Source organism: Carcharodon carcharias, chromosome 1 (assembly GCF_017639515.1).
Source record: "Carcharodon carcharias isolate sCarCar2 chromosome 1, sCarCar2.pri, whole genome shotgun sequence".
Classification (NCBI taxonomy): Eukaryota; Metazoa; Chordata; class Chondrichthyes; order Lamniformes; family Lamnidae; genus Carcharodon; species Carcharodon carcharias.
The window spans coordinates 69,783,010-69,800,035 of NC_054467.1; the positions used below are offsets into that span (position 1 = coordinate 69,783,010).

Below are 17,026 nucleotides of genomic sequence, written 5' to 3' on the forward strand. Positions count from 1 at the left end.
TTTATCTCATTGGGAGCAGGGCAGGAAAACAATGATATCATCTGCCATTAAGTCATGTGGAAATTTAGACACTTTTGGATGTCTTTCTATTCCTTAACTTACTTGTGCATCATATGAAGAAAACCTGACATTTTAATGGAACCCTATACACTGAGCCGCATTATTTTTTTCTTCTGAAAGCAGGTTTAAACCTGGTCAATGACTAATGAGTTGCAATGCCTAAAAGACAGGTCATACCCATTCCGCTTGTGGTTTTCTCCACCACAGATAAACTCAAAGAGGCAAAGCGAAAGCATGTGGAAATTTCAACAGTCAGTTGTTGTTGAGGATGTTCATTATGTGGCATCCAGCCAAAAAAAATTCCCATGGTTGGCCAATATGGTGTGCTACCAAATAGTGTGCCAATATGGCTGGAGACATCATTCCACTGTTGCAAGGTTGATTGTGAATGCAACAAATTAATTAGGAATAATTTCCACATCTGAAAGAAATACAAAAGCAAAATACTGTGGATGCTGGCACTCAAGTTCCGATGATAGATCATTGATCTGAAATGTTGAACTTTGTTTCTCTCTCTGCAGATGTTGCCTGACCGTCTGAGTATTTTTAACATTAACACTTTAACAAAGTACTTGGCAGTTTACCAGAATGAGATATGGTGGAAACGTCAAGACAGTTCACTCACTAGTTTAGAATTTGCTGAGGATGGTTTCAGATTCAGCACTGCCTGGCTTCACAATGGAACAGCCTTTCAGGCCATCAGCGGTAAAGTCAACTTCACCATGCCAGAGAAAATAAACTTAGCAACATCCCAAGCTCTGCGTCGGTAACTGCTTACTATCCAAACATTTCTTTTTTTGAAAAAATTCTCATCATATAAAATACTTGATTTCAAAAAGGCTCAGGTGAGAAAAAAAAATTACACCTTACTTTCCAGGTGTGTAACAGCATGAATAACAAATGTTCTCTAATACAGGTTGACAAAATAATGTTTCAAAATGCATACAATAAAATGCAAAAATCCAAAAAAGCCAATATGGAAAGGAAACTTGAAATGGATTTAAGACAGGAGGAACATTACCCTGCTCACCTGAAAAAACACCTTTGGTATCTTGGAGCAATAAAATTTGCCTGTTTGTCCTAAAAAATATAAGCCAAGCTCTGCTCATAGCCAAAGCTGTCTATAGATATGAAATGCAATCATTTGCAAGGAGAGAAAGAAGAGGTGACAGACATCAATATCTTTCAGGCAATACTGGTTAAGCATCATGCATGTAATGAGATCAGAAACTGTTACAGCGCTCGTGAAACTGTAGCAGCAGCAGCAACTATGGAAAAGCCTCCTGTTGTAGTCGAGAATGTAACAGCTAGATAAGAGCGCCAACTAGACATGAGCATCTAATTCCAGACATTGACTTTTATGAAAATATGAATGTTTGTGCTAAGCATAAATTCAATATCTGTGATTAAAAATGGGCCAACAGTATGGGTGAACCAGACAAGCACTCAAGCAATGCACTGGTAATAGTGTATAGTTTAGATTTTCTCCAACATTAAATGATGCCAAAGTACTAAATGTGCTTCAGTACTCCACAGACTCTGCAAAGAATAAATGACTAGAAAAAAAACTGTCAATAGACAGACAGTTGATTTTATGATCCAGGTTTTGCCTTACCCACCATAGTGTAATTCCAGAAACCATGCAGTCAATGCTCAAGCCTGTACAGTACATATTGTACACTATTTTGTAAATAAGTTTTACTGCTGCGCTGTAATATCTTTTAAACCACTTTAATAAACTCAATTCTGACACTGTGCAGCACATAGTGTTTAAAATCATTTAAGTAAATCAGTTCATTTTGCTACAGTGAAATGAGCAATTTGTAGTCATTTATCAGTAACTTGAAATGTATACACAGTACACAACCGGGTTCCTAGCAAAATCATTATGCTTTGAACTTTGGGTTTTTCTTGTAGGTGGATCCTCTCAGCTTTGGAACATAGAGTTTTCGAGCGTACAAACTTAAATTATTTGTGAAACTATTATTACATAAACACCTGGGCATACTGTCTGTGGTACACATTATACAGCATCAGCTCAAATTTCTTACAATTTGCACTGGTCTTTAGCACATGATATAATACAGCCTGTAAACAGTTCAGGGCCACACAGTAAACTGGTTTCATGAAGCACCCTCTACAGAACGCAAGCAAATTTCTCTGCGAGGTTTTGTATTTTGTGATGAAAACAAACTTGGTTCTGCCAGCTGCTCCAAAACCTCATTGAGGAAATCTGGAAACCAATAATCAAACCCTTCATGATCCTATCATTTGGCAAATATCAAACTAGCAATGAGATAATGGTGAGATAATCCAGTTTTTAGGTGTTATTTGAAGGATACATATTGGCCAGGACACAGTTCAGTGCTCCCTTGCTCCTCTTCAAAATAAAGTCAGAATCTTTTATGACCACCTCAAAGGGCAGACGGATACTCGATTTAGCGTCTCACCTGAAAGACACCACTTCTGACAATGTAGGACTTAGTACTGCACTGAGCGTTAGCCTAGGTTTTATGTTCAAGTTTCTAGTTATTTTATTTGATTTCATATGGTATGTCACTGTGCCGGGAAAGTTACTTATGCTTTTGATAAGTGCAAAATAACTCCTTAAACACATGAAAGCTGAACATTATATTTTAAAAAATAGCTGTTACGAACCCCATAGAGGCCAATAACTTTTAAAAGAGATATTTGAATTCCCAATGATAGACTGAAAGGATCACATGGCAAGATATTAAGTTTCAAGACTTTTACTGCAACAAATGAACTAAAAACAAACTCATCTAAACACTATTTAGTGAACAACTAACACGCTAAACTTCACCAAAGTAATCCTCCCCTTCAATTTTTAGCACAATAGAAACCCCCACACCACAGTGATACTTTACAGCTAAGATAAAAGCAAAATACTGCGGATGCTGGAAATCTGAAATAAAAAGAGAAAATGCTGGAAAAACTCAGCAGGTCTGGCAGTATCTATGGAGAGGGGAGCAAAGTTAATATTTCGAGTCTGTATGACACTTCTTCAGATGCTTTACAGCTCTCAGCTGAATAACAGTTTTCACAAGAACCAGTCCAACATAACTGTCAGCTTTAAAGGGGGTTATCCTCTCCACATTTCGCTAAGTTGTAACATTGAGTAACTGTCAAAAGATGCTTTCCTCAATTTTCAGAGAAGTCCTGAAAAGAATGCCAGCAGTAAGGCCTATTTCGGCAATTCTTTCCCCCAGGCCATGCCAGAATAAATCTTCCATTCCTTAGATTGCCATGGGATGCATTTCTTTAACCAGACAGTGTTCCCTCCCACATTCTGCCTGGTCGTCCACAGAAAAGGACCCGCTGTCCTCTCTGCTGACCATACTGCCTGCAGTATCTTATCTCTATCTGCGAGACATCCCTCTCTCTCTTGCTCTTTTCTGCCCAAAGCTTGAAGACTAAAAGTCTATCCACCATCAGCACAGCTGCTCTCGACATTGTTTACAGGTGTGAACATCTTGCACCTTCTTCCCAGTAAGTCAGCCTGAGACCCCTGGCCCCACAGCAACCATAACCACCCAGACTTCTTGTCAGGCAGAATTTGGAGCAGGGCACACGACTCCCTTCATCTTCGCCATCCTACCTGAAATTAAAGAGACAGTCTCAAAACAATCTTATAAACTTTGCATTTGTAAAACACCTATTCAGCATGCTTCATATTCTCAGTTACATATCACTGTGGCATGGGGTTTTCAGTTTTATTAATGATTTAAAGTCAGTTCAAAGGCTTAAAATGATGTTTGTTATTCTCCAAGTCAATTTTATCATATTGCACTTAAATGTTGTGTGCCCAATACCACATCTCCTGAAGGAGTGACTCATCCTGAGGTAACTAACTAGTGATCACCATATTAACATACAAAAATAATAGGATAAGATCAACAAATCCATCAAGCCCATTCCATCCATATATAGGGCAACCTATATGCACCATCAAGCTCCCTCTCTAGTCACCCTGCCAATGTAAACTGGAATCAGTTCATCCTCTGCTGCTAAAACAATAATCTGATACCTTAGTTGGACAAGTCTACAGCACTTTGGGGTTATGCTGGCCATCATTAGGGATTCTCCAGATAACCCTTAAGCCACTGTCCCAATAGACAAGTAGTCCCCAGGCAGACAACAGGAATCAAGTCAGTGCCTCTGTGGTAGTAAGCTAAATGGCTTTATCTAGTTAAATTCCATCACTATCTCCAGGCAAACTGGGGTCCCTAAACCTTGATTCTCCCAACTGTGTGCCAAGTTCTGAGTCTGGATAAGTGTATTCCTGCAAAGGAAATGTGCACTCCATATCAAGCAAAGGCGGCTGGGTGTTGCAGCAATTTGGCTTGGAAACTCTGACTATTGATTGACCGACAACAACAGAATGCATATTTATGCAGTGCCTTTAATGTAACAGGATGACCCATTGTTCTTCACAGGAACATTATAAAACAATTATGACACTGGGCCATATACGGCTATGTTAGGTCAGATGACCAGAAGCTTGGTCAAAGAGGTAGGTAAAGAACATCTTAAAGGAGGAAAGCAAGGTAGAAAGGTGAAGTAGTGAAGGGAGCATATTCCAGAGCTTGAGGCCAAGGCAACTGAATGCATGGCCATTAATGGTGATGTATGATTGATAACTCCAATTCCATTGCACTGTCTGATTGTCTGTAATGACCACATTGAAATGATTGTAATATTCATTGTATTGAAACACCTCGTGATCCATGTGTAAAAGTTGAATCTGATTGCACTTTTTGTGATGGTGATTTAGAAATGTTTTGTAATGTTCTTCCAGATATTTTATGAATAAAGTATATTTTTTCAAAAAAAATCAATGGTGGAGTAATTAAAATTGGAAATGCTAAAGAGGTTAGAACTAATGAGTACAGATATCTGAGGGTTGTGGAGTTGGAGGAGATTACACATAGGGAAGGTTGAGGCCATGGAGGGATTTGAAAATGAAGAGAAAAATTTTAAAATCAAGATGTTGCTTGATCGGAGCCAATGTAAATCAACAAGCGCAGGAGTGATAGGTGAAAGGGATTTGGTGCGAATTAAGACATGGGCAGATTGGAGGAAGCTTATGCTCATTCAGTACTGGATGTCGAATAAGCAGTCTATTAACTTAGCAGCAGTGGAAAAGTCAAGAGAGATGGTTTTGAGACAGCGCTGGGTGTCAACTGCATACGTGAAAGCTAACAGTGTGTTTTTGGATGATGTCGCAAAGGGGCAGCATGTAGATGAGAAAACAGGAGGGAGCCATAGGCAATTATACAGGAGCAGAAAGAAAAGCTATTGCAAGTGAAACTCTGGGTACGATTAGATAGATAAGAATGGAACCAGTCGAGAGCAATCCCATCCAGCTGGACGACTGTTGGAGAAGGATGATGTAACCAAGCTTGTCCAAGGTTGCAGACAAGTTCAGAAGGATGAGGAGGCGGGGGGAATTTACCTATATCACAGTCATATAGGATGTCATTTGTGACTTTAGTAAGAACTGTCTCAGTACTGTGGTGAGGCAGAAACCTGATTGGGGAGGTCCAAATAAAAATCTCTTGTAATGTTGTTCCTGAATATTAGATGTCATTCTAAAAGTAATTGGTGTGCAAGTTTAGACAAGTCAGCAAAGTACAGGACCTTGAAGTAAATCATCAGAAAGATGCACCCAATACTCAATTATATTCCACACATCCACTTGCTAGCAGGAAATTATTGAAAAGCAATAAGATTATAAACCCTGACATTTTATTTCGCCCCTGCTTAACCCAGTAACACAATCTAATTCTAGAATCATCATTTATTTGATTCCAAGAGCTCCCAACCACATATTTGTGCCACATATATTACTAAGACCACCTATTTCGATTGGAGATCAACTAATTCAGCTTAAACCAGAGATTGAACCCAGAATTTTCTTGAACTCTATAAATCAGTACACCAAATGAACCCACTATACAATTGGAAGGCCACGGATACTGTCTTTTTGCTTAAAACATTTCTTTTGTACTGCAGATGACATATCTTGGCTAGGATATGGTTCCACAGGCATGTCTATACACACACATTTCCAGCAGGAATGGCTAAACGGAGAACAAGAATGCCAATCTGGCCCATTACACCCCACCCAAAAGCAACCCAGGATGCTTATGCCAATTGCAGTAACTCTAAAACTACCACGACAGCAGCCTCTGATATTCAAATATGGTATCATCTCAGTCTGTAAAGCTCAGCTACTTATGGTATAAATTTCAAGAAGGGGTTCTCATTCTGTTATTTTTAGTAATCATGAGAGTACTGATCTTTTGGTTTAGGTTTGAAAATTTGAGATTCTGTGATCCCTTACCAATTTTACAATTCAAAATCAGTAATGGTACACAGAAGAATAAACTTGCATTATATTGTAATTTATCATAGCCTCAGAGTATTCTAAATGCTTAACCATTACAAAACAGCTAGTTTGCATAGAGCAAGATCCCAAAAACAGCAAGTGGATGGAATGATTAGCTCATTTCTTTTTCACTTTGGTTAGAGGAGGAATATTCAACAGGAAAATAGGAGAATCCCCATTTCTGCAAGTTAATCTACGACCCTTTTCACATGCACCTGCACATACAGATGGGGCCTGGGATTGACGTGGTATCTAAAAGGCAGCGCTTCAAACAATCCACCATTTCCTTAGAACTGCAGTGAAAAGTTGGTCTAAATCAGGAGTGCACAATCTGCAGCCAAAAGTCCATGTAATCTGAAGCCTTACAATATATCCTTTGAAGCACAAGCTCCCCCCTCAGCTAATGAATCTGTATTCTTCCATGTTGAACACCAATTGGAAGAAGCACTGAGGGTGGCAAGGGCACAATATATTTTGAATGAGGGACTCCAATGTCCATCACCAACAGAGGCTCAGTAGCTACTACTGATCAAGCTGGCTGAGTACTAAAGGACATGCTGTTAGACTGGGTCTGTGGCAAGTGGTGAGGGAATCTACAAGAGGGAAAAATCTACTTGACCTTGTCCTCACTAATCTACCTGTTGCAGATGCATCTGTCCATGGCAGTATTCATATGACAATCTTCATACGACAATCATCAAATTGAGGATACCCTCCACTGTGTTAAATGGGACAGGTTTTGAACAGATCTAGCAACTCAAGACTGGACACTGTGGGCCATCAGCAGCAGCAGAATTGTATTCAACATCAATCTGTAACCTCATGGGCCGGCATATTCCTCACTCTACCATTACCATCAAGTTGGGGGATCAACCCTGGTTCAATACAAAGTGTAGGAGGGCATTCCAGTTGCAGTATCAGGCATATCTAAGAACGTGGTGTCAATCTGGTGAAGCTACAATACAGGACTGCTTGCATGCCAAATGTCAGAAGCAGATTACGATAGATAGAGTTGAGAGATACCACAACCAACAGATCGGATCTAAGCTTTGCGGTCCTGCTACATCCAGTCATGAATAGTGGCGGACAATTAAACAACTAAGTGAGCTCCACAAATATCTCCATCCTCAATAATGGGGGAAGCCCAGCACATCAGTGCAAAAGCCAAGATTGAAGCATTTGCAACAATCTTCAACAAGAAGTGCTAAGTGGATGATCCACCTTGGCCTTCTCCCAAGGTCCTCAGCATCACAGATGCCAGTCTTCAGCCAATCTGATTCACTCCATGTGATATCAAGAAACGGTTGAAGGCACTGGATCTGCAAAGGCTAATAGGCCCTGGCAACATTCTGGCTAAATGCTGAAAACTGGTGCTCCAGAACTAGCCACATCCTAGCCAAGCTCCCTAAGTTCCAATACAGCTACTGCAATGGCACCTACCTAGCAATGTTGAAAGTTGCCAGGTATGTTCTGTCCACAAAAAGCAGGACAAATCCAACCCAGCCAATTACCACCCCATCAATCTACTCTCGATCTTCAACAAAGTGATGAAAGGGGTCATTGACTGTGCTATCAAGCAGCACTAGCTCAGCATTAACCTACTTACTGATGCTCAGTTGGGTTCCACCAGAGCCACCCAGCTCCTGACCTCATTACAGCCTTGGTTCAAATATGGACAAAATAGCTGAACTCCAGAGATGAGGTGAGAGTAACTGCCCTTGACATCACGGCAGCATTTGACTGAATGTGGCATAAAGGAACCCCGGAAACTTTGAACTCAATGGGAATCAGAGGGCAAACTCTCCACTGGTCGGAGTCATACATAGCACAAAGGATGGTTGTGGTTGTTAGACGTCAATCAGCTCAGTCCCAGGACATCACTGCAGGAGCTCCTCAGGGTAGTGTCCTAGTCCCAACCATCTACAGCTGTTTCCATAAGACGTAGGAGCAGAAGTAGGTCATTGGGCCCATCGAGTCTGCTCCGCCATTCAATGAGATCATGGCTGATTTGATAATCCTCAACTCCACTTTCCTGCCTTTTCCTCATAACCCTTGATTCCCTTACTGATTAAAAATCTGTCTATTTCCGCCTTGAATATATTTAACGACCCAGCTTCTACAGCCCTCTGCAGTAAAGAATTCCACAGTTTAACTACCCCCAGAGAAGAAATTCTTCCTCATCTCTGTTTTAAATGAACAACCCCTACTATGAGATTATGCCCTCTGGTCCTAGACTCTTCCACAAGGGGAAACAACCTCAGCATCTACCCTGTCAAAGCCCCTAAGAATATTATATGTTTCAATAAGGTCGCCTCTCATTCTTCTAAACTCCAATGAGTGCAGACTCAACCTCTCCTCAGCAATGACCTTCCATCCATCATAAGGTCAGAAGTGGAGATGTTCACTCATGATTGCATAATGTTCATTACCATTCGCAACTCCTCATATGCCTGAAGTAGCCCCTGTCCATACGTGGCAAGACCTGCACAACATTCAGGCTAGAGCTGATAAGTGGCAAGTAATATTCGCATCACCCAAGTGCCAGTCAATGCCCATCTCCAAAAAGACAGAGTCTAATCATCTCCCCTTGACATTCAATGGCATTAACATTGCTGAATCTCACATTAACATGCTGGAGGTTACCAGTGACTAGAAACTGAACTGGGCCAGCCATATAAATACTGTGGCTACAAGAGCAAGTCAGAAGCTGTGAATTTTGCAAATAGTACTTCACCTCCTGACTGCCCAAACTGGTCCACCATATATAAGGCACAAGTTAAGATTGTGATGGAATACTCTCCATTTGCCTGGATGGATGCAGCTCCAACAACACTTAAGAAGCTTGACACCATCCAGGACAAAGCAGCCTGCTTGCTTGTCACCCCATCCACCAACCTCAACATTCCTGTCCTCACCAATGGCGCACAGCATCAGTGCGTAACATCTACAACGTATACTGTTGCAAATCACCAAGGCTCCTTCAACAACACGTTACAAACCCGGGGCCTCTACCACTGAGCAGAACAGGAAAGATGAAGCATGGGAACAGCACCACCTGCAAGTTTCCCTCCAAGCCACACACCATTCTGACTTGGAACTATATCGCCGTTCCTTCACTGTCGTTGGATCAACTCCCCTTCTAACAGCCCTGTAGGTGTATCTACACCACATGGACTGCAGCAGTGCAAGAAGACTGCTCACCACCATCTTCTCAAGGGCAATTAGGGACGGAAATAAATGCTGGCCTAGCCAGCAACGCCCACATCCCATGAACAAATAAGTTTTTAAAAATTACATTTGGTTTTTTTTTGGAGGTTTATCCTGTTTGAATATTGTGGGCATGCAACTTAGAGCTGTTTAGTGTTACCTCAATGGTCAATGAATCATAAATCATAACACCCAAGATATGTTAGTTTCCTCAGTTTGAAATTTGTGCATGTTAACATGAACATGGATTTAATTTTTACATATATAGCCTTCAAAAGTCTATAGCACACACCTATGCAACCTACAAAGACAATGCCTGGACACCTTTGGATTAGTTTAAGTACCCATGCCCAAGTGATGAAGCCGCTCATGTTAAATGTCAATCTCCAGTTTTGTTGGATGAACTAAACATTTGAGATCAAACTTGATAGAGTTTCTCTCTCATCCGTCCACCCCAAAAAAATTTCTGCAACAATTCCAGAGGAGAGTTTAGTCAATTTTATATTGGGTTTGGTTGTGCCAAGTCTCAGTTAGTGGCAGCCCAAATTAAAGTTGCCTAGATTGATTAACTGCCAGCTATTGGAAAAGCTGGTTTTTTAAAACTGGTTCTGGGAGTCAAACACCCAAGTAGCCCTATATAAAAGTAGATTACCAGTACAAGGGAGGCTAAACACTATAGGAGGAGGAAGTGTAAGCCTGTAACATTTAAATCAACTAAGATATTCTAGAAATTTACAATTTTTTTCCTCAACCATAAATCAGAATTCAAATGTGGGGGCCTAAGTACCACATGAACACTGTTTTGCAGATGTCAGCTTTGATCTGAAACCCTTTTTGAAAGCATTAAGACTATTTATATTTTAACATACGCAAGGCATAACTATGTATGGTATGGCATGTTGAGTAAATTTCTGTTCCTTGGACAGTTCAGAACACCAGTCTAGGTAGAATGGGGCACAAATGAATATTAAGTGGCTCCACAGAGCTAACTCCTATCAATGAACAACGTTGCACATTTTTAGCAACATCAAAAACAACAAGGCTGGACGTTTAGGCTTAAAGGATGCTGCTTATAGACTAGTGGAAGTGATGAGAGGCAAATTATTAAATAGTCAACTAAGTGGAAAATCATTGCTAGAATGGTTATGGTACAAATGGTCAATAATTATCAACTCAATCATTTTCTGAACAAACTGAAAATGTGCATTTTTTTGCTGAGTAGGTATTTCTAAACTAATCATTGAGCCATGTTGACATTTCTTACAGGCTTCTGAATCTGCCAATTCAGAATGTGAACTTAATGTACCAAGTCTAAAAGCTCAACTTTAAAAGCATATTTTTGTAGACACTTGTCTTACACTTTGGATATAGATAGATAAACAGATATTGTAATTTTAAATAAACTAACAATGAAACTCACTGCAATGTTAGCATCATCCCACTGTTCTGCAAAGATATGCAAAAATCGCAACTATTTCTGTCAGCTGCTATAATGTATCGTGGATCTCCTAATGCAGGTTATTAATAGAAGAGAATATCAGCAAAGTGAGTGCAGATGGCTGTGTAGTCGATACGCTTTGGTGGTGCATTTTAAAATTGTAGCAACAGCTCAAGTTTACCAAGAACTATATATATGAAAAACTCTATGAACCCAAATGCACTGAATTGTTCATTGCCAATTCTATATTAATTTCATTAAATGCAAGAGCATGCTTCTCACCTATTACAAGAGTAGAAGTTTAAAATAGGTTAGATCGAATGTTCATAAATACTTGCAACACAATTCCAGTACAAGTAATTATCACTGTTGAAGCAATCAGATTTTAGAAATATGAAAGACATAACTAGAAGTTGTTTTTTGAAATGCCATCATGTCAGACTTGACCGTATACTCCACATTCTTCTCTCACTTCCATTACAAAACTGCTGTAAGTTCCGGTCAAGTTGTCAGCAAATACTTTTAGTAAAAAGGACAGCAACAAAGTTGCTAGATACAAATGCTAATTCTATTTAATATACTTCTTCCAATATTAGTAACTGTAGTACAGCAACCTGAAAAAGGTTTCAAACTATTAATATTATGCTAAGTTTTATTTTGTTTTTCATTTTGGGCAGCATTCTGCAAAGCACCATTTTTTTCACTCAAGTGACGCATCTATAAAACGCCTTTGCTTTCCAAATGTATTCAATAAACCATAAAGCCTACAAAGAAAATCACCATGAAAATAGTATACTTAATATTCATATTCAATATAATTTTTCAATATATTCAATATAATTTTTCACCATATAAAGTGGACACATTAGGAAACAGTCCCAAATGTATTAATGTTCCTTACAGCACTATAAATATATTAGATCCGCTGATTGATAACAAAGAATACAAAAACACAAAAATGCAGGGTGTTCTTTAAAACCTCCCTCACACAAAGCATTACTGCATTTGCTGGAAAGTATAAGTTTTCTTACATGACTGTTTGCTAATTCCAAATATAACACTGTTCATACCAACAACATTAATTTAAAGGGACAAATAAAGGTTATTAGTTTTACCAAAGGCTACCTTGATTGAATCTTGAGTCATATATTTATTTATTTCTACATAACGCATTGGCAACCTTTTTAATTGCAAGAATATAAATAATGTACTTCTTCAAGTTGTTAATTCTATAATGTTGATCACTATTACAATTGCAAATGTACTGCGTGTGGTCAGTAGCACTAACAATGTAGATTTTAGATCTGAAGAAGTCATTGACAAGTAATATGGTACAGAGTATTGACCCACTAAACAAAAAAAAACTTAGCTTACTTTAGAAGTAAAAATTACAGAATCTAAACATGGGCTTTACTTTTTATTCCCCCCTCCACTGTTCCCCCCACCACCCTGCAGGCACTACTGTTAAACCAACATGTTTGTTTATCACAAGTCTCTAGGCTTGTAGGGTAGTTATACAACACTTATGTTTCTCATCACAAATTCACTGCAACAAAGTGCAGTACTGAGGTTACTACTAAGCAACAGCAGAAGTAGTTTTAGAACAACAACACTTGACTCACCCGTCTGCGACAGCAGGGAAGGCCCTGGGTGATGATATTGATGGCGATGTTCATGTTAAACATACTGAGCACCGTATGGTGCGATAAAGGTTCTTTCTCACTCATCAAGTAAGCAAAAACTGAACCATGGCTCGAAATGATAATTTTTCTATGCTGAAGATTAAGGTTTATTTACTTGATATGCAATGAAGTCCTACTTTGCAAGTCATTGTGGTTTTTTTTGTATATAAACACTACGATATATAAAAAGGGCAAGGGAATCCCAAGGCCTGCTGCCTTTCTTAAGATCTTCTCCCAACAGCTACAAAGTTCAACCCACTCCCCAGTCAATAAGCTTTGAAGTTCAAATTCTCGCAGCAAAGCCAAACACAGGCCGGCATGACTATAAACTACTTCTGTAGCTGACATCACTGGAAATGACTGCCAATCCTGCAGCTGATACAGCTTTAAGCATGCCATCCACAAGGGCCACCCTTCCAGCGTATTTTGGAGAAGCTAGGTTGATTAGCCAAGGAATGTATCCTCTCTGGTTATGTTTTAAATTCCTACTGATATGTGATATCAACACATGACTGCCCAATCCAAAGCCTACATATGGCTCACCCAGGTACCACACGCCACAGCACAGACTTCTGGGTGTTTAGCTTTTTCAATGTCAGTGAACTTTAGGGGTCAAATGCAGGAAAAATAAAGCTCACAAAACACAAGGATAAATGAAGGGCATATATCTGACAATTATGTAACATCACGTATATATGATTAAAGAGCAAAGACAAATACATTTTTGAAGGGCAAAGCATGTCCTACCAGCTCTCTTACGTTTGCAGAATACTGAATTACTTTTAAATAACGTGAAAGAAAAACTTTTAAAAAAGCAGTGTTTAGAGCCGTCACAGATACAACGAAAATCAGAATTTTAAAGCACAATAATCAACTTTATAACTTATCATGACTCGCAGCTCTCCAAAAAAGCTATCCATTTAGTTTTAATCTTTTGCCCTTTCTTCATAAATCATCTGATCTACAGGCGAACTCAAATCAAAGTTTTCATTTGATGTTTTAAAGGCACATTGTGGAGAGATTTGATAGTATCACAGTTATAACCACAAAATACTCATGTAATCTACAACCTAACTAATTTAGCAACACATCCTAGTAATAACATTCTATTTTATAAGCAGTATTTTTTTTTTACTAATTTCACAGGGGTCTCAAGTTTAAAGCTGACCTATTCCGAAGGGGTATTGATGAAGGTCATTGATGAAATAGCTGAAGATTTTTGGGCCTAGGCATTATTCTGAGCAACTCCTGCAGCGATATTCTGGGACTGAGATAGTCGACCTCCAACAACCACAACCATCTTCCTTTGTGCCCGCCCTCAGCTGATGAATTAGTACTCCTCTTCATGTTGAACACCACTTGGAGAAAGCATGGGGAGTGGCATCGATGCAGAATGTACTCTGGTTGGGGTTCTTCAATGTCCATCACAAAGAGTGGCTCGGTAGCACCACTACAGACGGAGCTAGCTGAGTCCTAAAGGACATAGCTGCTAGGCTGGGTCTGCCGCAGGCGGTGAGGGACAAACAAGAGGGAAAACCCCTCTCCTCGCGAGCCTGCCTGCCACTGATGCATCTGTCCACGACAGTATCGTTAGGAGTGACCACCATGCAGTCCTTGTGGAGATGATGTCCCATCTTCACACTGAGGATACCCTCAATTGTGTTGTGTGACACCACCACCATGCTAAATGGGATAGATTTCGAACAGATCTAGCATCTCAAGACTGGGCAAACACGAAGTGCTGTGGGCCATCAGCAGCAGCAGCAGAATTATACTCTGCCACAATCTGCAATCTCATGACCTGGCATATCCCGCACTTTACCATTAGCACCAAGCCACCTGGAGGAAGCGCTGAGGGTGGCAAGGGTGAAGACTGTACTCTGGGTGGGGGTCTTCAATGCCCATCACAAAGAGTGGCTCAGTAGTACCACTACAGACAAAGCTGGCTGAGTCTAAAGGGCGTAACTGTTACACTGGGTTTGCTGCAGGCGGTAAGGGACTACCAATAGGGAACCCTGGTTCAATAAAGAGTGCAGGAGGGCTTACCAGGAGCAGCACCAGGCATACCTAAAAATGAGATGTCAACCTCATGAAGCTACAATACAGGATTATTTGCATACTGAACAGTATAAGCAGCAACTGATGGACAAAGCTAAGCAATTCCACAACCAATAGACCAGTTCTAAGCTCTGCGGTCCTGCCACATCCAGGCAAGAATGGTAGTGGACAATTAAGCAACTCACTGGAGGAGAAAGCTCCACAAATATTCCCATCCTCAATGATGGGGGAGCCCAGCAGATCAGTGCAAAAGATAAGGCTGAAGCATTTGCTACAATCTTGAAGTGCCAAGTGGATGATCCATCTCGGCCTCCTCCAGTGGTCCTCAGCATCACAGATGCCAGTCTTCAGCCAATTCGATTCACTTCACATGGTATCAAGAAACGACTGAAAGCACTGAATGGTGCAAAAGCTATGGGGCCTGACAATATTCTGGCAATAGTACTTAAGACTTGTGCTCCAGAACGTGCCAAACTGTCCCAGTACAGCTACAACACTGGCATCTATCCAGCTATGTGGAAAATTGCCCAGGTACGTCCTGTACACAAAAAGCAGGGCAAATCAAATCTGGCCAACGTTCAGCACCCATTCACGATTCCTCAGATACTGAAGCAGTCCATGTCCAATACAGCAAGACCTGGACAATATCCAGACTTGAGCTGACAAGTGGCAAGTAACATTTGCGCCACACAAGTGTCAAGCAATGATCATCTCCAACAAGAGAGAATCTAACCATCGCCACAGCCTTGGTTCAAACATGGACAAAAGAGCTGAGCTCCAGAGGTGAGGTGAGTGACTGCCCTTGACATCAAGGCAGCATTTGACCGAGTGTGGCATCAAGGAGCCCTAGCAAAACTGCAGTCAATTGGAATCAGGGGAAAAGCACTCTGCTGGTTGGAGTCATACCTAGCACAAAGGAAGATGGCTGTGATTGTTGGAGGTCAATCATCTCAGCTCCAGGACATCACTTCAGGTGTTCCTCAGGGTACTGTCCTAGACCCAATCATCTTCAGCTGCTTCATCAATGACTTTCCTTCCATCATAAGGTCGGAAGTGGGGATGTTCACTGATGATTTCACAGTGTTCAGCACCATTCGAGACTCCTCAGGTACTGAAGCAGTCCATGTCCAAATTCAGCAAAACCTGAACAATATCCAGGCTTGGACTGACAAGTGGCAAGTAACAGCTATACCACACAAGTGTCAGGCAATGACCATCTCCAACAAGAGGGAATCTAACCATCGCTCCTTGACATTCAATGGCATTATCATCGCTGAATCCCCCACTACCAACATCCTGGAGGTTACCAGAAACTGAACTGGACTAGACATATAAATACAAAAAGAAAAATGAGGTCAGAGGCTAGGAATCCTGCAGTGAGTACCTCACCTCCTGACTCCCCAAAGCCTGTCCACCTTCCACAAGGCACAAGTCAGGAGAGTGATAGAATACACTCCACTTGCCTGGATGAGTGCAGCTCCAACAACACTCAAGAAGGTTGACACTTTCCAGGGCAAAGCAGCCTGCTTGATTAGCACCCCATCCACAAACATTCACTCCCTCCACACCGATGCACAGTGGTAGCAGTGTGTACCATCTACAGGATGGTACACAACTGTTACCATCTAGAAGGACAAGGCCAGCAGATCCATGGGAACACCACCACCTAGAAGCTCCTCTCCAAGCCACTCACTATCCTGACTTGGAAATACATGGCCGTTCCTTCACTGTCGCTGGGTCAAAATCCTGGAACTACCTCCCTAACAGCACTGCAGGTACACTTACACCACATGGACTGCAGCGGTTCAAGAAAGCAGCTCACAATTACTTTCTCGAGGGTAATTATGGATGGGCAATAAATGCTGACCTAGCCAGCAACGCCAACATTCCATGAATGAATAAAAGAAAGGTTGCTCCTGATTCTCATTGATTTCAGTTTCCCTAGGGTTCCTTTTTGCCACACTCGGTCAAATGCTGCCTTCATGTCAAGGCCAGTTACTCTCACCTCACCACTTGGGTTCAGGTCTTTTGTCCATGTTTGGGGCAAGGCTGTAATGACGTGAGGAGCGGAGTTGGCCCCGGCGGAATACATACTGAGCATTAATGAACAGGTTATTGCTGTGTAAATGCTGCTTGATAGCACTGCCGATGACACTTTCCATCACTTTG

The 17,026-nt window shown here is 40.9% G+C and overlaps 1 protein-coding gene across 3 annotated transcripts in view; it reads right to left on the bottom strand.

The window, feature by feature from the left end:
- The window catches only part of fbxw7 (F-box and WD repeat domain containing 7), a 189,930-nt gene that overhangs the window by 139,085 nt on the left and 33,819 nt on the right, over positions 1 to 17,026 (bottom strand). For 2 of the 3 annotated variants that reach the window (XM_041208006.1, XM_041207915.1), the window contains exon 1: positions 12,740 to 13,114. The exons of the other annotated variant lie outside the window; for it this stretch is intronic. In XM_041208006.1, coding sequence (XP_041063940.1) covers positions 12,740 to 12,844 — 105 coding nt within the window. In that variant the 5' untranslated portion in view covers positions 12,845 to 13,114. Of the gene's footprint in view, positions 1 to 12,739; positions 13,115 to 17,026 lie in introns of those variants that run through there. 3 annotated transcript variants of the gene reach the window in all.